Here is a 23,027-nt window from a genome sequence, read left to right as displayed (position 1 = left end):
AGCCATCTCTGAAACTATGGCGATAGGCCGGGACTCAGCACAGTTTCTGACCATTCCTGTGGACTCCTGCCAAAATCTGCCAGCAACAACCGGAGATTTAGGAGGCTATAGACATCATTGTAGATTTGTTTCTTTTTTCAGCCCTCGGTGTCTACTACTGGTAGCTGGTTCCACGATATAATCTGAGTCCCTGTGTTCATGCTAGTCAGTTGGTTAAGACCCACGATAGAGAGAGATAGAGATAGAGATAGATTCTCTCCACGCACGCAGTAATTATATGGTCTTTCAATCAGCAAAATTAAACCAGAGCTCTAGCTGCTGACCACAAATTATCTGTCACCTATTTTTCAGTGGAAATCACTGAAATTTTGCGCATAGGTGCCTAATTTATGAATCTGGGAAAGTAAACTCACGTTAAATTTTTCTCTAAATTCTTGCTCTTTTAACATTTTCTTTTTATCTACTTTTGTCTCCTTTTCTTCATTTGGATCTTTTCTCTTGCCTTTGAATATTCCTTTCACCTTCTCTCTAGTAAAATAAAACAAAATGTTCCAAATTAGTTTTTCAGATTAACAAAAAATGGTATTTGTGCTAAATAAAAGACAATGCTACAGAATGGAATGTTTTCTACTTTGTAACAGAATTAAACATCTAAGCCAAACTTAACCATTGACTGTGAAGAGCTTTGGGACAACCTAAAGATGTAATAAGATGCTATCAAAGTTTTACTCTTAAAAATACCATTAGATCTACCACTTTATATAAGCGAGAGAGAATACTGAAATTTGTTAACAATACCAAATTGAGGCAGAGACTATAACTTAATTTTAAATGGAATTGGAAAATGATGGGAAAAGAAAGAATATTAAGGAATAGAGAGAAAGAGTAGAGAAATAGCACTAGAACAAATGCGATGGAATGAATGGCTCCCTTCTGTACTGTAATTTCTATGATTCTGTTAGGGATCCTAATATTTTGGGTATGTGAATGTTCTAGTTACCCAGATTTTGGTTAGGTTGCTTACAGATCAACTGCAAGTTTGCAGCTGCCCAATGTTTTGAAAAGAAAACTAACTATGCTGTAATAAAAGAAACTCAATGTTCTTGTTTCCTTAACTTCTTCTCTCCCAAAGGCACTGACTGTTACTGAGATACATTTCCATTGGCGCTCCAGCCAAGCAGCCAATCTTTCATTTGCAAATCTAGACAGTATCAGCATGCTATTTGACTACGGTGAGCATCACAACCAAGCCCAATCTTGTCTTTGCCCAACTTATATACACACACCCTTTCTAGGTCCAGAAGGAGTTGTGGGTTTGCAAATGGGAACGGGAGCTCTGGCTGATTTTATTCCCCCATCCTAACCCAGTGGTGCTGAGGTCAATTATAGCACCCTACTACAACCCAACTGAGATCGGCATATACCAGGGATTCGATCCGAGACTTTGTTTAGAATTGCACTGGATGGAGCATTTATTCACCAAGTTAAGGGGGCAGGTGAAAGGGGGAAGTTTGTGAAGTTCCATTTTAAACATACTCAGACATGTACACAAAAGAGACGAACATCTTCCTGATCTGTAATAAAATTATCTGAAGAGCTGACCAATGCATCTGTATCATTTACCAATTTGCTGTGGATTGTTTTCACAATTTAAGTTCACTATGTTATTTTTGACAGATGGAATGTGAGTATTGGTGTGTCCAGGGATCTGTACTGGTTCCTCTTGTTTAATACTCATATACATGATTTGATGTAAGTACACGAGGAATGATATCAAAGTTTGCTGATACCACCAAATTTGGGAACATGGCAGACTAGGAGAAAGAATGTAGAAGATTGCATGAAGGCATAGACAGATTCATGGAGTGAGCAGGTAGGTGGCAGATTTAGGAAAAGAAACAGTAAAAGGAAGTATGCGCTTAAGTAGGATTCTTAACAGGTGAATGAACAGCGAGATCTCGGGCTACAGATACACAGATTTTTAAAAGGTAGGAGTGCAGGTAGAAAAAGTTGCAACAAGATAAATTGGATTCTTGATTTTATACATTGGCTATAACATCAAAGAAGTAATGTTGAATTTGTGCAAGGCATTGGTTTGGTCTCAGTTCTCATACCATTCCTAAAATGGGCTGCCCAGACTATGAAAAAAATCACAAATTATATATTACAAAGAAAGGCTCAACATTTAGTATTTCACTGGAACAGTCAAGAGTAAGAGGAGGTTTAAATGAGATTTTCAAAATGATGACTGGTTTTGAGAGAGTAAGCAGTGAAAGATTGTTTCTACTAATTGGTAATAAGGAGGTATGGACTGAGGATTACTGCTAGAAGAACAAAAGGGGAAGTTAGAAGAATTTTTTCATGGAGGGTTACTAGAACATAGGATGCAGAGATTAGAACATCATTTTAAATGGTATTGAATAGGCATTTGAAGAGGAGAAATATAAAAAGGATAAAGGGCCAGGGAAGGGACTAAACAGCTCCAACTGAAAAACCAACAGAGCTGCAATTGCCTTCTTCTGTACTGTAATTTCTATGATAAATATAAATAAACTCTTCCCCATTTAATTGTAAAGAAAAACCAAAAATGCTGGAAAAATACCAAATAAAGAAAACAGAAAATGCTTGAAAGAGTCAGCATCCAAAAGAGAAAAATGGGTTAACATTTGAAGTGAGACTCTTCCTAAGCCTAACTATACAAGTTCTGATGCCGGGCTGTTCTTGAAATTTTGACCGATTTTTTTCTTTCAGATGCTAACTCACCTGCTGTGCATTCCAGCATTTTCCATTTTTATTTCTGCACACTGGTTTAGTTTGTAAGAGCATCACTTTACCTGGTTGCTTTAACATCCACAGTGAAGCCGTCTGTGAAATTAAGCACAACAGTTTACAGAAATTAACTTTTGAACAGTATATCAATAAATAATTAGATAAACACCAAGTGGCACAACTTACCCTCATTACTGCTATCCAGTCTTAAAGAGGAGGAAAAAAGGGAAAAAAAATCAATTAATATCCACAAATCTGGACAACATTAATATAATAAAATATGTAAATGTCAAAGCCATCTTCACCAATAATTACCTAGCTACCATTCTATTGTGCTCTGAAGCGCTAGATTGTATAAATGCAGAGATTAGACAAGCGTGTAACAAAGGCAAAGGTCTTAATGGGGGACTTTAACCTTCACATAGATTGGGAAAAGCAGACTAGCAACTGTCAGAAAGGTAGTGAATTTCTTGAGTGTGTCCGGGATAGATTTCTACAGCAGTATGTCCTAGAGGCAACAAGGGGGCAAGCCATACTAGATTTAGTAATGAGTAATGAGTAATGAACCAGATTTAGTTAACAGCTTAACTGTGCGCGAACATCTATCCAATTGTGATCATAACATGATCGAGATCAACGTAGTGTTTGAAAGGGAAAAAAGTGAATCAGCTGCTAAGATTCTAGACTTGGGTAAGGCCGACTTCAATGGGATGAGACAGAGACTGTCCACAGTAAACTGGGCAAATCTGTTAATGGGTAAAACGACTGATGATCAGTGGGAAATGTTTAAAGAAACATTTAACGTGATACAGAATTGGTTTATACCCCTGAGGGGCAAGAACTCTACTTGCCAAAAAAAAAGCCATGGACAACTAAAGAGGTAAGGGGCAGTATACGACAAAAGGAAAGGGCATACAAAAAGGCAAAAAATGGCACAGATCCTGGCGAATGGGAAAGATACAAAGATCAACAAAGGGTCACAAAATAGATAGTAAGAGCTACAAAAAGAGAGTATGAAAAGAAACTTGCAAGGGATATCAAAACCAATACAAAGAACTTTTACAGTTATATTAGCAAAAAGAGGGTGGTCAGGAGCAGTGTTGGCCCCTTAAAAACTAAAAGTGGGGATATTATCATTGACAATGGGGAAATGGCAGACATGTTAAATGATTACTTTGCATCAGTATTTACAGTAGAAAAAGAGGATAGCATGCCGGAAATCCCAAGAAAACTAATATTGAATCGGGGACAGGGACTCAATAAAATTAACATAAGTAAAGCAACAGTAATGAAGAAAATAATAGCACTAAAGAGTGACAAATCCCCAGGACCAGATGATTTCCATCCCAGGGTTTTAAAGGAAGTAGGTGAGCACATTGCGGATGCCCTAACTATAATTTTTCAAAGTTCTCTAGATTCAGGAACTGTCCCCCTAGATTGGAAAATTGCACATGTCACTCTGCTTTTTAAGAAAGGAGAGAGAGGGAAACCAGGGAATTATAGACCAGTTACCTGAACATCTGTTGTGGAGAAAATGCTGGAGTCTATAATTAAGGATAGGGTGACTGAACACCTCAAGAATTTTCAGTTGATCAGAGAGAGCCAGCATGGATTTGTGAAAGGTAGATCGTGCCTGACAAACCTGATTGAATTTTTTGAAGAGGTGACTAAAGTAGTGGACAGGGGAATGTCAATGGACATTATTTATATGGACTTCCAGAAGGCATTTGATAAGGTCCCAACGCAGCTGGTGAATTTAAAAATTCAATTAATTGATTAAATTAATTAAATAAAAATCTGGAATTAAAATACTAGTATCAGTAATGATGGCCATGAAACTACCGGATTGTCGTAAAAACCCATCTGGTTCACTAATGTCCTTTAGGGAAGGAAACCTGCCATCCTTACCCGGTCTGGCCTATATGTGACTCCAGACCCACAGCAATGTGGTTGATTCTTAATTGCCCTCTGAAATGGCCTAGCAAGCCACTCAGTTGTAAAATCTCGCTTAAAAAATGTCATAATAAGAATAAAACCCGACGGACCACCCGGCATCGGACACGACAACGGCAACGGCAAACCAAGCCCAGTCGACCCTGCAAGGTCCTCCTTACTAACATCTGGGGACTTGTGCCAAAATTGGGAGAGCTGTCCCACAGACTAGTCAAGCAACAGCCTGACATAGCCATACTCACAGAATCATACCTTTCAGCCAACGTCCCAAACTCTTCCATCACCATCCCTGGGTAAGTTCTGTCCCACCGGCAGGACAAACCCACCAGAGGTGGCGGTACAGTGATATACAGTGAGGAGGGAGTGGCCCTGGGAGTCCTCAACATTGACTCTGGACCTCATGAAATCTCATGGCATCAGGTCAAACATGGGCAAGGAAACCTCCTGCTGGATTAACCACCTACCGTCCTCCCTCAGCTGATGAATCAGTCCTCCTCCATGTTGAGCACCACTTGGAGGAAGCACTGAGGGTAGCAAGGGCACAAAATGTACTCTGGGTGGGGGACTTCAATGTCCATGACCAAGAGTGGCTCGGTAGCACCACTACTGACCGAGCTGGCCGAGTCCTGAAGGACATAGCTGCTAGACTGGGCCTGCGGCAGGTGGTGAGCGAACCAACACGAGGGAAAAACTTACTTGACCTCGTCGTCACCAATCTACCTGTCGTAAATGCATCTGTCCACAACAGTATTGGTAGGAGTGACCACCGCACAGTCCTCGTGGAGATGAAGTCCCGTCTTCGCACTGAGGACACCATCCAACGTGTTGTGTGGCACTACCACCGTGCTAAATGGGATAGATTCAGAATGGATCTAGCAGCTCAAAACTGGGCATCCATGAGGCGCTGTGGGCCATCAGCAGCAGCAGAATTGTATTCCAGCACAATCTGTAACCTCATGGCCCGGCATATTCCTCACTCTACCATTACCAACAAGCCAGGAGATCAACCCTGGTTCAATGAGGAGTGTAGAAGAGCATGCCAGGAGTAGCACCAGGCGTACCTAAAAATGAGGTGCCAACCTGGTGAAGCGACAACTCAGGACTACATGCATGCTAAACAGCAGAAGCAACATGCTATAGACAGAGCTAAGCGATTCCACAACCAACGGATCAGATCAAAGCTCTGCAGTCCTGCCACATCCAGTCGTGAATGGTGGTGGACAATTAAACAACTAACGGGAGGAGGAGGCTCTGCAAACATCCCCATCCTCAATGATGGCGGAGTCCAGCACGTGAGTGCAAAAGACAAGGCTGAAGCGTTTGCAACCATCTTCAGCCAGAAGTGCCGAGTGGATGATCCATCTCTGCCTCCTCCCGATATCCCCACCATCATGGAAGCCAGTCTTCGGCCAATTCGATTCACTCCACGTGATATCAAGAAACGGCTGAGTGCACTGGATACAGCAAAGGCTATGGGCCCCGACAACATCCCAGCTGTAGTGCTGAAGACTTGTGCTCCAGAACTAGCTGCGCCTCCAGCCAAGCTGTTCCAGTACAGCTACAACACTGGCATCTACCCGACAATGTCGAAAATTGCCCAGGTATGTCCTGTCCACAAAAAGCAGGACAAATCCAATCCGGCCAATTACCGCCCCATCAGTCGACTCTCAATCATCAGCAAAGTGATGGAAGGTGTTGTCGACAGTGCTATCAAGCGGCACTTACTCACCAATAACCTGCTCACCGATGCTCAGTTTGGGTTCCGCCAGGACCACTCTGCTCCAGACCTCATTACAGCCTTGGTCCAAACATGGACAAAAGAGCTGAATTCCACAGGTGAGGTGAGAGTGACTGCCCTTAACATCAAGGCAGCATTTGACCGAGTGTGGCACCAAGGAGCCCTAGTAAATTTGAAGTCAATGGGAATCAGGGGGAAAACTCTCCAGTGGCTGGAGTCATACCGAGCACAAAGGAAGATGGTAGTGGTTGTTGGAGGCCAATCATCTCAGCCCCAGGACATTGCTGCAGGAGTTCCTCAGGGCAGTGTCCTAGGCCCAACCATCTTCAGCTGCTTCATCAATGACCTTCCCTCCATCATAAGGTCAGAAGTGGGGATGTTTGCTGATGACTGCACAGTGTTCAGTTCCATTCGCAACCCCTCAAATAATGAAGCAGTCCAAGCCCGCATGCAGCAAGACCTGGACAATATCCAGGCTTGGGCTCATCAGTGGGAAGTAACATTCGCGCCAGATAAGTGCCAGGCAATGACCATCTCCAACAAAAGAGAGTCTAACCATCTCCCCTTGACATTCAACGGCATTACCATCACCGAATCCCCCACCATCAACATCCTGGAGGTCACCATTGACCAGAAACTTAACTGGACCAGCCATATAAATACTGTGGCTACGAGAGCAGGTCAGAGGCTGGGTATTCTGCGGCGAGTGACTCACCTCCTGACTCCCCAAAGCCTTTCCACCATCTACAAGGCACAAGTCAGGAGTGTGATGGAATACTCTCCACTTGCTTGGATGAGTGCAGCTCCAACAACACTCAAGAAGCTCGACACCATCCAAGATAAAGCAGCCCGCTTGATTGGGACCCCATCCACCACCCTAAACATTCACTCCCTTCACCACCGGCGCACTGTGGCTGCAGTGTGTACCATCCACAGGATGCACTGCAGCAACTCGCCAAGGCTTCTTCGACAGCACCTCCCAAACCCGCGACCTCTACCACCTAGAAGCACAAGAGCAGCAGGCACATGGGAACAACACCACCTACACGTTCCCCTCCAAGTCACACACCATCCCGACTTGGAAATATATCGCCGTTCCTTCATTGTCGCTGGGTCAAAATCCTGGAACTCCCTTCCTAACAGCACTGTGGGAGACCTGTCACCACACGGACTGCAGCGGTTCAAGAAGGCGGCTCAAGACCACCTTCTCGAGGGCAATTAGGGATGGGCAATAAATGCTGGCCTCGCCAGCGACGCCCACATCCCATGAACGAATAAAAAAAAAATATAGAAGCCCATGGAATTGAGGGAAAAGTACGGACTTGGTTAGGAAGTTGGCTGAGCGAAAGGCGACAGAGTAGGGATAATGGGTAGGTACTCGCATTGGCAGGATGTGACTAGTGGAGTCCTGCAGGGATCTGTCGTGGGGCCTCAATTATTCACAATATTTATTAACGACTTAGATGAAGGCATAGAAAGTCTCATATCTAAGTTTGCCGATGACACAAAGATTGGTGGCATTGTAAGCAGTGTAGATGAAAACATAAAATTACAAAGCGATATTGATAGATTAGGTGAATGGGCAAAACTGTGGCAAATGGAATTCAATGTAGACAAATGTGAGGTCATCTACTTTGGATCAAAAAAGAATAGAACAGGGTACTTTCTAAATGGTAAAAAGTTAAAAACAGTGGATGTCCAAAGGGACTTAGGGGTTCAGGTACATGGATCATTGAAGTGTCATGAACAGGTGCAGAAAATAATCAATAAGGCTATGGAATGCTGGCCTTTATATCTGGAGGACTAGAGTACAAGGGGGCAGAAGTTATGCTGCAGCTATACAAAACCCTGGTTAGACCGCACCTGGAGTACTGTGAGCAGTTCTGGGCACTGCACCTGCGGAAGGACATATTGGCCTTGGAGGGAGTGCAGCGTAGGTTTACTAGAATGATACCCAGACTTCAAGGGTTAAGTTACGAGGAGAGATTACACAAATTGGGGTTGTATTCTCTCGAGTTTCGAAGGTTAAGGGGTGATCTGATCGAAGTTTAAAAGATATTAAGGGGAACAGATAGGGTGGATAGAGAGAAACTATTTCCACAGGTTGGGGATTCTCGGAGTAGGGGGCACAGTCTAAATATTAGAGCCAGACCTTTCAGGAGCACAATTAGAAAACATTTCTACACACAAAGGGTGGTAGAAGTTTGGAACTCTCTTCCGCAAATGGCAATTGATACTAGCTCAATTGCTAAATTTAAATGTGAGATAGATAGCTTTTTGGCAACCAAAGGCGTTAAGGGATATGGGCCAAAGGCAGGTATATGGAGTTAGATCACAGATCAGCCATGATCTTATCAAATGGCGGAGCAGGCACGAGGGGCTGAATGGCCTACTCCTGTTCCTATGTTCCTTTTGTCCTTTAGTGTAAAATTATGTAATTTTAAAACAATGGGGTCAGTTTTAACTGAGTGCGGGATTATGCACAAGGGTCTGATCCGGATGATGCACCCAAAAGATGCTATCGGTGCAAAGCCCCGTGGATTATAATTGCCGGGTCTCAATTTAATATATGATTGGTGGGCTGGCCAGCCGGCCGATCACAGCGGCAGCAGGATGCCCGACCGCCTTTTCTGCATGATTTCCAGCAGGTGTCCCGAGGCAGCGTATTTAAAGGGTGAATGCACCCCTTAATCGCAACAATTTTTTCATCTCAAGTAATTATTATGGTGCATTTTGCAGATGGCGGGAAGGAGGTGAAAGGTTGCCCCAACGTTTTCTAACACCACTCTGCAGTGTTGCTGGCAGCGGTCAGCACCAGATAGGATGTGCTTGTCCCACAAGTAGGAAGAGGATGCCCAACAGCATGCTGGTTAGAGGTTGCAGAGGTAGTGGATGCAGGAGCACCACCCCAAGGACCTGGATCCAGTGTAGGAAGAGGTTCAATAACCTCACTAGGTCAGCAAAGTTGTGTGCAACTCCTCCTTTTTCCATCTCTTGCATTGCACCTGGTCACAGTCCCTCTCCTCCCTCCTTCAGCATTCAGAGAAATGACCACCCATGCATCACTTCCCTCACCACCAATCACAATACCAGCTCTCTTGTTCACTCCAAACACACACTCGCCTGCTTCATATTGCCTTTACTCCTTCCACAAACGGCATGCTCTTCTCACCTGCTGTAAGTTACAGAACCTGCACCTCCTCTCATTACTCCTTCCTCAATTCACACTTAAAATATTTAATTCCCACTTAATACGCCCCATTCTCCTAACATGTTTTTTTTTCCCCCTCTCAGCTTATGCACTACATGCTGAAGCCCCACAAATGAACGCTTGGCTTCTCAGTAGCCACTCATAACTCTCTCCTCTCCAAGAGAAGACAGTGCCAACACCAAGGAAAGAAAAAAGGGGGAGGACCACCCAACATCATGGCCTTCACCCAGAGGATGCTCTAGAAATAAATGAAACAGCAAAAGCAAGCAGTTTTGGAGATGGCGAGGCTGGTGGCTTCTCTGAGCAGGGTGACTGCTCATCATTCATACCCCTTTATGTACCATAAGCAATTGCATCTACAGTTAATTTCAAAACCTCAACCAGTATGGTCAAGCCTTTCATGTGTGCCTGTCCAGCCTCTTATTGCCATTCTCACTCTTGCTCCTTTTCTCCTAGGACCTTCTCAGCAGCAAGAACCTGAAGCAGCTCATGAAAAGGACATCTCAGAGGAGGATAGCCCTCCTGATGAAGCACTGTCATGTTCGCCACCCCTCCCAAGCACCATTGCAGATTGTCACCCCGGGTGGGATAGACATCAAGTTATAAGGGCCTGCACCTGGTGAAACACACAGTACAATTAAGCAGGTGTAGGTACTGGTGGCAGGGACAGCCCAGGAGACAACTCACCAGAGAGTGATATCCTCCCCTAGATGGGTAGGACAGAGATGCAGATTTCCGGGGCCCTGCCACAAAAAGAAAAATGTTCGAGTCATACCAGTGATTATTTAACGTATTGGAAGGCCTGCCAAACACTGAGCACCATGTCAAAGTATGGAGAAGAACATTTCCAGCATGTGTGCAGCTCTCTTGCATGACATTTCCACGGTGCAGTCTACCTTGGAGCACGTGGCCACCTTCAGGCATACTATAGCCGAGCCCTCACAGCACGAGTCTGTTTCACCAGCCTTTGCAGCTATGATGAAAGTTCAGATGCAAGCTGTCCAGACTTTGGGCTCCAACGTCTGCTCCACCTTGGAGACTAGAGCACCAGATGGACAGACTGATGCACTAGGTGGCAAGGGGCTTTCAAAGCATCGCTAATCTCCTGCAGTCTGCTCTCCCTTAGATCAGTGGGAGTGAAGAGCCACAGCACCATGGGAATGATGATGGTGCTCCCGGATAGTCAAGTGTTGGCCTCTCTCAGGATGACAGCATATCTACCCTCTCAACCAATACCCTTCATGATGTCTGAAAGCTGGCTGGGCCAAATAGCACTGGAAGCATCAGAGAAGCTACAGTCCACAGCTGAGTCCTTACGGAAGTCACTGGCCACAAGCATCTCGAGGATCTCAACATCATCCAGAGCAGCCTAACAGCAGTTCAGCTGAAGCCATTGGGAGAGCACCTCATAGAAGTAGCAGAGTGAGTAAACATTCTTTTAAAAAAGGCACTATGGATTGACACTTGGCTGATTAATGATTTGAAACAAATTATCGTGTTTGTTTGCACATTAGATCAGTCATTACTTTTGGCTATTTGGTTTACTGTGTCTTTGTACTGGTTCGCTCTGGCAAATAGTGCATTGATCACATCCTTGATGCACTTGTGGACTGCTGACTGTGAGATGCGCCTAGCAGTACCCTGGAACGATCCTGAGGCAAAGAAGTTCAGGGTGGTTGTCACCTTTACAAGTACTAATATGGCAAGCCCCTGGAGGAGCAGGCCTTCTTGCAGGAGGTTGCAGAGGTCAGAAACAACTGGCCTCAACAGACGCAGCCTCCTCAGGTACTGCTCCTCAGATGAGTCTAGAAAGGTCACCTTTGGCTACAGACTGAGTTGGTTGGGTAAGCCCTTCTGCGAACAGGTCCCCTCACCTGCTGTCCTCTGAGGCCCACCTGCAGCTCCTCCTACATGTTGAAGCCCCAGCTCCTACTGTTGTTGCTGTTGCTCTTCTTCCTCCAGCCAGTATAACGCAGAAAGAACACCCATCATTAGCTGTCACTGCTTACCGACAGTGAGCAAGAGAAAGGATCACAAATAATCAATATGTAAAGTGCCAAATCACTCTGATTCCAACAAGTTCACTAGCACACAGATGCCAATGATCTGAATGCCTGGAGCTCATGGCCTGTTTAAATCCTGCAGCCTTCTGCCTCTGGAAACAATCCCAGTACAGCTACAACACTGGCATCTACCCGACAATGTGGAAAATTGCCCAGGTATGTCCCGTCCACAAAAAGGACAAATCCAATCCGGCCAATTACTGCCCCATCAGTCTACTCTCAATCATCAAAGTGATGGAAGGTGTTGTCGACAGTGCTATCAAGCGGCACTTACTCACCAATAACCTGCTCACCGATGCTCAGTTTGGGTTCCGCCAGGATCACTCGGCTCCAGACCTCATTACAGCCTTGGTCCAAACATGGACAAAAGAGCGGAATTCCAGAGGTGAGAGTGACTGCCCTTGACATCAAGGCAGCATTTGACAGAGTGTGGCGCCAAGGAGCCCTAGTAAAATTGAAATCAATGGGAATTAAGGGGAAATCTCTCCAGTTGCTGGAGTCATACAGAGCACAAAGGAAGATGGTAGTGGATGTTGAAGGCCAACCATTTCAGCCCCAGGACATTGCTGCAGGAGTTCCTCAAGGCAGTGTCCTAGGCCCAACCATCTTCAGCTGCTTCATCAATGATCTTCCCTCCATCATAAGGTCAGAAATGGGGATGTTCGCTGATGATTGCAGTGTTCAGTTCCATTCGCAACCCCTCAGATAATGAAGCAGTCTGAGCCCGCATGCAGCGAGACCTGGACAACATCCAGGCTTGGGCTCATAAGTGGCAAGTAACATTTGCGCCAGACAAGTGCCAGGCGATGACCATCTCCAACAAGAGAGTCTAACCACCTCCCCTTGACATTCAACGGCATTACCATCGCCGAATCCCCCACCATCAACATCCTGGGGGTCACCATTGACCAGAACCTAAACTGGACCAGCCATATAAATACTGTGGCTACAAGAGCAGGTCAGAGGTTGGGTATTCTGCGGCGAGTGACTCATCTCCTGACTCTCCAAAGCCTTTCTACCATCCACAAGGCACAAGTCAGGAGTGTGATGGAATACTCTCCAGTTGCCTGGATGAGTGCAGCTCCAACAACACTCAAGAAGCTCGACACCATCCAGGACAAAGCAGCCCTCTTGACTGGCACCCCATCCACCATCCTAAACATTCACTCCCTTCACCACCGGCGCACCATGGCTGCAGTGTGCACCATCCACAGGATGCACTGCAGCAACTCGCTAAGGCTTCTTCGACAGTACCTCCCAAACCCGCGACCTCTACCACCTAGAAGGACAATGGCAGCAGGCACATGGGAACAACACCACCTGCACGTTCCCCTCCAAGTCACACACCATCCCGACTTGGAAATATATCGCCGTTCCTTCATCGTCGCTGGGTCAAAATCCTGGAGCTCCCTTCCTAACATCTCACAATCAGCAGTCCACAAGTGCATCAAGGATGTGATCAATACACTATTTGCCAGAGCGAACCAGTACAAAGACACAGTAAACCAAATAGCCAAAAGTAATGACTGATCTAATGTGGGAGAACCTTCACCACACGGACTGCAGCAGTTCAAGAAGACGGCTCACCGCCACCTTCTCAAGTGCGATTAGGGATGGGCAATAAATGCTGGCCTCGCCAGCGACGCCCACATCCCATGAACGAATAAAAAAATACTAGGTTTTACCTAGCGGATTTGGTGACGTGCGGGACATTCGATTTTTTGGGTTAATATCGCATCAGGGTCCTAACTGCATCATTGGACCCCGGTATGCATGCTCTTCATGGCTGCCTTTAGCAGAGGCCACAGCCGCCTGGAAAATGCACGCTGTTAAAAGGGCGCCGGGCGCGAAGTGGGTGTCAGCAGGACAGTAAGTATATCCACAAAATCTTTACTGCTGTGTGTATGCTTATTGTCAAGGTTTGTTTTACATTGAGCAAAGATGTGTCTGGTATCTTACGCTGATCTGGGTATATGTCTCAGTTTAATGTGTGGATTCATGTAATTTGAGTAGAGATCACATTGGGAAGCCCAATAAGTACAGAAGAAATGGCCAGAAATTCAGATTTAAGCATGGGTTTGTAAACCATGCAGCTAGTAAAGTGTGGGAGTCTGCAGTATTTTAACACAGAACGTTCAGTGTGTGTTGAGAGTGTTAGGGAGAGGAGATATTGGTGTATGGAACAAAAGAAGCAGTGCATGACCAGTTGTCATACTGTTCATATGGGTGTCTTGTGTTGAAATTTGATAAGACCAGGTGCCAATGTTAAGTTACATTATCAGTCCACACACCAAAACCATTGTATTATCAGATGAATAAAGGCATTAATGGCTTGTCATTATCTGAAATATGGATAAACACACAACAATGATGCCATTGGCAAATAGAGTAGCACACTGATGTTTTTGATTATTCATAAGTAAGCAGTTTGTGCTTGTTGGTTAAGTTTTGTGTGAAAAAAAGACAGGTCCAAACTTTGAAGGATTCACTCCATTATACTACAGTACAACATAATTAAACATTTTAAACTGGTCCACTCTTACCTGTATGCGTCTGGGAACATGGCTAAAATTTGCCACCACTGCAAGGATTTGGTTGATGGATTGCTTTCATAACTAATTTATTATACCAATAGTCTAGACATACCAACTAGAAAATATGTACATGGGACTTATGCAACAGTGTCCATTTTCAGCAAAGACACAACCCACACTCACAAATCTTCACCAACAGATTCTAAATCTTGTATGTATTGTCATTAGGAGGTGCCAGAGAGGGAGAGCAAAATAGCAGGACCGTATGTTACATACAACATTTTGTAGTCAAATCAAGAACAGTACTACCAGAAGTAAAATTCAGCAAGTACAAACTCTACTAGTACCATTATTGATATCAGGACTCTATCCTACAATAACTACTATAGTAATCTGTAACTATAACTACTAAATTAACACCATTTTTCTTCAGGTCTCAGAGATAGCACATATTTCACTATACCTTTCACTTTCTTCTAACTTTGTGTTGGTTTCGCCTGTTCTCTTTGCATTTTCTTCACGCTTTCTGAAGATTTTCCCCCAGCTGATTTTACTCAAGTCTGATTTCGAAGTTCTGTCTCTATAAAGACGAGAGAGAAATAACAGTATGAATCAGCAAGAACATAGATTTAGTTCCCCACACTAATTTCACTAGAAAAACTTGATAAAACTTCTGGATGATTGGAAGATGGAGGTCTAAATACACAAAGAATAGACTCTGATATATAGGCCTCGATAGTAACCCCCTCCACCCCATGATAGGCGAGAGGGGGTCGGGTGGGGGGGGGGGGGGGGGGGGGAGGTTTTAACGCTCAAAGCTCAATTCTAACCTGCTGCACCCTTTGCCCTTTTTATGGCGGTGGATATCGTGGCATCCGAGTGTCCCGCCATGGAGAGACGTGACACTTCATCATATTTAAAATCGGACGCCCACAGTGCAATTGGGAGCCCGGGGGTCAAGAAACCCAGCAGTGAAAGGGAGGCGGAAGCTGCCAGCTCCACAAGGTAGGTGCCTTTTCTGGCACTCCTTGTGGGCCAGGAGGAGCAGAAATGACCCCCTCCCACTACCCCCCAAGGAAGCCTTGACTTCCCCTCTGCCAATCGCAGCCTCTCTCTCTCCCCCCTCCCAGTCGCCAACCTCCACCCCGTGTACTCCCCTCCCTCCCTCCCAACGTCCTCTCTTCTCCTCCTCCTCCTCCCTCCCCGCCAAGATGTCTGATCTCTTTTCCCCCCCCCCTTCCGACTGCTGAGAATCGTCCCCAAGGGTTCCTGGCTGTGGCCTCCTGCCACTGGTTTTCCTTCCCAGCTGGTCAGGCTGTCAATTTCGCCAGCAGCAGGCAGGAAACAGATCCAAAAAATGATAATTAGGTCCTGCCGTTAAGTTTGACAGGACCTCTGCTTCCCCAGCCTTGCCGGGTTCTTCGGCCATTTTTGGCCTTGCTCACATCCTCCCTACTTCCCTGTAAATATCAGGGCCATAGTCTTTGAACCTGTGAAATTAAATTTGATATCCTACCACTGGCATAAAACATAAAAGAAGTTAATGCCTTGGAAAACCAGGAAATTCAAAAATATGGCAGGGTTCCTACTCTTGATCACTATCTGCTAACACTTACTGACTAGGCTACACAAACAATGGCCACTTGGAGAACCTTTACAGAATCATACCACAATAGGAATCATGGTCATCAAGGAGGGAAAAAGTTGAAGAGAACACCTATTTCAATTAAGAAATGCCATTTTGATAAGCACAAGTAACCTGTAGTTGACAAAGTGAAAATGGCAAGTTAATCACTTACTCTGAATCATTGTGTTCCTTTAAATAGTTAACATCTTCATACACACTACTTTCGCCACTTTCCAAGTTATTTATAGCTGAGGAATACGATAAGAAAGGGGTTGATTAGATACCAAGACTGAAGGAGTTTTTAAAACAAACACATTTCACATTGATACTTTTGCTTTAATTTAAACTTAACTCAGGATCAAATAGGACACCAAAATATTTATTAAGCTTCTGGCGTCCTATCTTCTAATCACAAAGACTGCCTACCTCCGCCTCCATAATATCACATGGTTCCACCCCTAGTATAGCCACACTGCTGCTGAAACCCTCATCCATGCCATCTCCAGACTCAATTATTGCCAACTCCAGACTTGACTATTCCAATGTTTTGACTGGCTTCCCATTCTCCACAAACCTCAGCTCATCCAAAAGTCTGCTGCCATATCCAATCCTGCACCAAACCCTATTTGACCATGACCCCTGTCCTCACTGACTTAGGAGACTCCTGATCCCCACCACCTTAAATTTAAAATGATCATATTCATGTTTAAATCCATCCATGACCTCATCCCTCCCCATCTTAGTAATCTCAAGCACTACAACCTTTTCCATCCCTGAACTCTCCCTTCCTCTGACTCCAGCCTCTTGCATGTCACCCCTCTTCCTTTGTCCCACCATTACTGGCTGTAGTTCAGCTGCCTATGCTCCATGATCTGGAATTCCCTCCATCTGCCACCACCCTCTTTTCCTTTAAGATCTTCCTTAAAACCCACCCACCTTTGGTCGCCCCTCCTTAGATCTCCTCCTTTGGCTCGGCATACATTTTTTCCCTTACGCCTCTGTGAAGCGCTATGGGACGTTTCTCTACATTAAAAGGCATTATTTAAATGCAACTTCTTGTTGATTCTGGAATGCTGTGATAGAATATGGCTTTTTAAAAAAAAACACCTTCACACAAATATTTGCATAACATACATGAATTTAAGCCCAACAAGAAATACAAATACAGCACCAATTTTAAAATCAGTCAGTGTGCTCTCCCAATGATTTAGTTAGTTTGTCCATTGAGTAGCTAAACCTCACAATCCAGGAAAGTTTGAACCCCGTCCATGTTAGTTAGTCTCAGCCAGGACAGCACTAAATCCGCTATACTTTGACTCAGTGCCTCTGATCTAGGGAGGGGGAAGTAAAAAGTTGTAGTGAACCGGGGTCCTGCTCTTGATCTTCATCCAGTGACCCTTTCCAGAATACCTGTGTATCAAGTGAGAACTAGAAAGGTCTCACCTGTGGTGCGTTTGCTGTCAAGTAGTCTGTAGTCACAATCAAGGTATACGCATGAATTGCAGCCAAGTGGAAGAATTGCACCTATGAAACCATATCCCGGCAACAAGCCATATCCAGGTCTATGGATCTCTGAAACTGCTGCTTATCTATTCCACTATTGTGCTTCCCAAACAATTTGGTCACCCCTCAGAGTAAAGCACAGGCAAAAAAAGGAAGGGAGAGGAAGGGAGAGAAAGGGAGGAAAAGAGAAACAAGACCATCAGTTCCCACTGTATTCTGAGTTTGAAGTGAATCAATCTGTTAAGAGGATCTACAGTACTGAGAATCCAGGTGGAGTGAAAAGTAATACGGGATGGAGGCCTGTTATGTTAGGTTTAAGCCCTACTATGCTGCTCCAGGATTTCCGACAGTTCCCAAAATGGGCAGAACCAGGTCTGTGCTATAAGCGCAGGCCCAGCAATAACATGCTAATGCTGGAAGGGGCAATCTTTGCCTCTCTCCTCACTTTCCTCATTTCCTAGGCGTCCAAACAAATGGGCTCCCCAAGAGTTGGTAGTGGGGCACGTGCTGGAATCTTCCATAGACCAGAGAATCCGTGAGGATCCTGAGAACACCCCAAAGATCCATGGAGGCAGAGAAGCAAGAGTAGAAAAATACCCCCCCCCCCCCCCCACCCACCGTCCACCCTCCATCACCACGTTGGCACCTCAAAGCCTTCTGGCTGATGTTCTCCAGGATCAGGCAGAAGGCCCCAATGCCAGCGGTCATGACCAAAGCTGCAAGGTTCTCGGGGAAGGCCCTGCCATGAAATTTTAGCAGACTTCTTACTCTGCAGGCACAGTGCACCTCCAGTATGCTGTGCCTATGTGGCAGCCGATGGGGGCCCCCTCAAGAGGAATAAGCCCTAATAAGTGTTTGGAGGGTGATGGCAGCTCAGTACAAGTAGAGGGGGAATTTGTAATATATCCTTTGCTAGAGGGAAGAAACAAGGTATGCTTCTTCATTCTAAAAATAAAGTTGGTTAGTGGCAGCATGCGTCCATTATTGAAAGTAGTTTTCACAGTTTCACTCCAATCTCCCTGCCTGTACATCAGTCCTCTCCACATTACCCTCCTCCTCTTCCTCATCCAAAGCCTACCAACAGTAAAAACATGGGACCAGTAAAGGCATGAACCGCAGACAGGCTTATCTGTCAGATGTCCTCTGTTGTGACCTGGAAAGATCTTGTTGCATGGAAACTTAATGTCACTGTGACCTTCACAACTACAGGAAGAGCCCATTCTTAAGGTCATCCACAGCAGACAGCTCATCTCAGGCACTGTCTCTTCAGTGAAGCGGAGGCAGCGAGTACAGGTTTTCTTGAACGCAGTGGGGTAGGAGGAGGGGGATGGTCCTACAAGTCCAAGTCCTTGGGTAGTAACAGGAGCAAAGAAAACAGCTGTAGATTTTACCTTCTGATTAATTGGTTCTCCTCACCCAGTTCAAGTACCACCATGGGAACAGCCAAATAGATTGCCATTGTTAGCTGCAACTTGTAATGCTGCAGCAACTGCCAAGACTGCAGGAAGGCAAACTGAAAGTTTTCACGAAAAGGCATAAATGTACATGAAAAAAGAAATATGCAAGATATTCAATGCAGAATTGAATGAATACTCACTACAAAAAAAAAACTTGAGTACCAACTCACAACAATTTGCATTTATATAGCACCTTTAATGTAGTAAAACGTCCCACTTAAATCCTTGCTTTATCAAATGGGCCAAAGTAGGCCAGGCCTGTTGAGCAGTCAGACATCCATTTTAGATGGGTGAAGTGCATTCTGGGAGCACAGCCTCACCCATAGTTGTGAATTCAGTGAGAGATTTAATTTCAATAACTTGACTATCTAAATATGGATTTGATTTGCTTGTAGCACTTCTGCTTTTTTCCCCTTCAAAAATCACACCTTGCAGAATCGGATACGAGATTGGGGCCCAATTTTCTGACTTCCACCTGCCAAAAGCAAAGCTCCGTGCCACTGGTGGGACCTTGTACAATTGGGGCTATGTAGTCACACCAAAAGCTGTCATAATAAAATTGGGAGGAAGTTTCTATTTTAATGCAGATCCAAGAAACATACACAAACAAGTTTCACTCTCCAAATAACTGCATGGTTAAATAATTTAAAATGTATTTGGAAATACATCACTTATTGCACATTAACAACATTGCAATGTGTTTTCACTTAAAAAGAAATTTTGGGTCAAGTGAGAAGAGGAACTTTCAAATTCATCACAGTTTTGATTACCATTGCACTTCAAATAAATTCAATAATGTTTAAAATGAATACCAGATCTCTTCAGTAATATAGTACTTACATAAAATGGATGACGATCTTGAAATTGGACTGTGGAAATATGAAATGGATAAATCATCATATTCAGAAATAAACATCTAATTTCAAACTAAGTATCCGTTGTAGCACTCTCACCAGAACAGAAGGTTGAGGGTTCAGACCCCACTCCAGGACTTGAGCACGTAATCCAGGCTGATTTCTTATTGCGGTACTGAGGGAGTGCCACATTATCTGTCTGTCTAATGAGGCGTTGAACAGCAGACAGGCGCTCAGTTTAAATGGAAGTAAAAGATTGCATGACACTATTTCATCCCTTAACCAACAGCACCAAAACAGATTATTTCATCGTTCACCTTATTTGCATATTTGCCTACGAAATAACACTGATGACACTTCAGAAATAATTTGTCTTTAAAGCACTTTGGGATATTCCGAGGAAGTAAAAAAGGTACTATATAAATGCACAATCTTTATTTATTTTACATCTTCTACAAACAGAACACATTAGTCAGACGCTTGAGCCCCAATTTTAACCCCTTAGGCGTGATAAAAACAGGGCAGGCAGAGGGTTAAAATAGGGGCAGAGGACTCACTTCCCCATTCGCACTTTACTCCCTCCACTGCCATTTTAACTCCCGGGTTTTGGCAGGCATCGGAGGCAGACAGGGGCCTCATAAATAGGCCACCAATTTTTGCATATGACCCAATTAAGACCCTGACAGATTTTAACCCTGGGTCACGTGTGTCAGGCTGAATGTCAGACCTGCCAGAGAAACCTGGCGGCAAGCACGAGTGGGGCCAGAAGAGGCCCATGAGGGGCAGTTTAAATTTTTGTTATGGTTTCCTTGTGGGCCCTACAAGGAAATCTTAGGTCTCCACTGCCCCAGACTTCCCTCCCCGACTGTGATTGCCTCCTGACCACTCATAAACCACTTATCTTAATGCCGGTGATCGTTCCCTCGGGTCCCCGGTGGCGGCCTCCTTCCACCCGTTCGCCGGCCGCCTATTGACTCCCACTGGGCTCGACTGGGAGTCCGACCTCGAACATCGCAACGAGGTCTAGGAGTTCATAGTAAGTTACATCACAGAAGGAGGCCATTCGGCCTATTGTGCCCGTGCTGGCTCTTTGAAAGAGCTATCCAATTAGTCTCACTCCCCTGCTCTTTCCCCATAGTCCTGTAAATTTTTTCCCTTCAAGTACTGATCCAATTCCCTTTTGACACTTGTTACTACTGAATCTGCTTTATACCACCCTTTCAGGCAGTGCATTCTAGATCACAACTATCTCTGCGTTAAAAAATGTTTCCTCATGTCGCCTCTGGTTCTTTTGCCAATCACCTTAAATCTGTGTCCTCTGGTTACCGACCCTTCTGCCACTGGAAACAGTTTCTCCTTATTTACTCTATTAAAACGGTTTATGATTTTGAACAACTCTATCAAATCTCCTCTTAACCTCCTTTGCTCTAAGGAGAACAACCGCAGCTTCTCCAGTCTCTCCACATAACTGAAGTCCCTCATCCCTGGTACCACTCTTATAAATGTCTTGTGCACACTCTTGAAGGCATTGATATCCTTCCTAAAGTGTGGTGCCCAGAATTGAACACAATACTCCAGCTAAGTCCTAACCAGTAATTTATAAAGGTTTAGCATAACTTCCTTACTTTTGTACTCTTATGCCTCCAATAATAAAGCCCAGGATCCCATATGCTTTTTTAACAGCCTTCTCAACTTGTCCTGCCACCGTCAAAGATTTGTGTACAGAGTTAAATTCTGTCTGAGCCTCACACCCATGTTCCGAGCTTGCCAACGCCTTGACCCCCGCACACCACACTCACGCCCAGAGTTAAAATTGGGGTTTGATCTATGATTATTCCTCCTCCCGCCCCAAAAAATGAAGAATCCTTAATGGAATGTTTTAAAATGCTATTTTTGAAAATATTTACATTTATCAAGATGAGAGATGTTAGCAAAGTGAAAGAGAATTTTTTTTTCTATTTATTACATTCAGTGTTAGTACCAAGCATTCTTAGGGTCTGCTATAGAATGTGTTAGGTGCAAGTTAAAACTCCTTCTGCATTGCCTCAACAACAATTTCAAGAATGAGTCATACTGCATCAGTGTGCAATTTTCCATTTTCCACCACCGTGAACTTTGCTGCCTCTCTGGATAGTGGCAATTAAAGCACAATATGAGCAAGTTTACATGAACCCACATCCACTAGAACTGGGACTGATTAAACTAATTTCCCGTAGGATCCTTACAACCAGCGGAGAGAGGATACATTCATCCCATCAGGTTGAGCTGAAATCACTGAAGTGAAAAGTGTGTGCGCCAAGACATTGCACCACTCAATCCATAAAAAAATTATTTTAACACTGAGCACATCCCCAAAATATCCTCTTGAAATTTATTCCAGTCATTATTTTGGCTTTGACACATTCCAAAAAAACATTTTCAGTTAGTAACTAGAAATGATGATGAATAATATTTGTACTTTAATCATCTTTCTGTCTGATTAAATACTGTTAGAAATATTAGGAATGCTTTTCGTTGATGCTGAGGGTCTCAGGAATACATTTGAGAAGTGTGTGCAAAGTCTGATTTAAGATGTCACAATCATCTAAGTTGAATTTCAATTGTCTAGTAATTAAACAGGATGAATGTCTCTGAGGGAAAAAATTATTGTGCTTATCCTGGGGAGCCATTTGATACTGAATGTGTATAAGTAGAGTGCCAGACTATTGTCAGACTAGCCAACTACATTAGATGAACTAGAATAAGACATCTGGGAAATTGCACTGCAGGAGAAAAGTGCTACTATAAATTGGCTTTTTCTTTCTTTTTGTATAGAGTAAGAGAGATTAAGCAGATGAACACAGAAAGCACTAAAGAGAACATACAAAATGAGAAAGCAGAGAGAAAGTAAAAAAAAAATAAACTAAGTGAGATAGAGCACACAGAGTGAGAAAACAAGACAGTTCTTGCTATAAATACCTGGGATGATCTTGCGACTTGTCTTTCCGTATTTTTAACTTCTTCTCCCTTTCTCCATCACCAATCTCCTTTTTGAACAGCTTTCCCAATTCTTTCATTCTGTCTTTTTTAATAGGCCTAGATAGATGCGAAGAACATTAAACACATCTTCTATTTACACTCTCTCGGGAAACTGCCTTTTTGCTGTGAATGTGAGTGAGGAGTATTGGGAGATAGCCCTGATTGTAACAGAGAACACCCCAGCTATGCCCAATCTTGTCCTCACCCAATGTCCATACACATACATTTTCCAGCATGGATCATTGAATAGCAAACACGAGCAGACAATGGCTGATGTTTCTCCTCCCTACCTGTGGGTTG

General features: G+C 44.2%; 1 protein-coding gene across 1 annotated transcript in view; it reads right to left on the bottom strand.

Annotated features, from left to right (window-relative positions):
- Positions 1 to 23,027, bottom strand: part of LOC137325007 (FYN-binding protein 2-like) — a 57,814-nt gene that overhangs the window by 4,328 nt on the left and 30,459 nt on the right. The window contains exons 9-15 of the mRNA XM_067989707.1: positions 22,668 to 22,784; positions 19,696 to 19,724; positions 16,068 to 16,143; positions 14,732 to 14,848; positions 2,956 to 2,975; positions 2,835 to 2,865; positions 414 to 528 (exon numbers count right to left, since the gene is read on the bottom strand). Coding sequence (XP_067845808.1) covers positions 414 to 528; positions 2,835 to 2,865; positions 2,956 to 2,975; positions 14,732 to 14,848; positions 16,068 to 16,143; positions 19,696 to 19,724; positions 22,668 to 22,784 — 505 coding nt within the window. The remainder of the gene's footprint in view (positions 1 to 413; positions 529 to 2,834; positions 2,866 to 2,955; positions 2,976 to 14,731; positions 14,849 to 16,067; positions 16,144 to 19,695; positions 19,725 to 22,667; positions 22,785 to 23,027) is intronic.

This window comes from Heptranchias perlo, chromosome 9 (genome assembly GCF_035084215.1).
Source record: "Heptranchias perlo isolate sHepPer1 chromosome 9, sHepPer1.hap1, whole genome shotgun sequence".
NCBI classification, from domain to species: Eukaryota; Metazoa; Chordata; class Chondrichthyes; order Hexanchiformes; family Hexanchidae; genus Heptranchias; species Heptranchias perlo.
The sequence above is the reverse complement of the archived record's forward strand: the minus strand, read 5'-3'. Positions and strand labels throughout refer to the sequence as shown.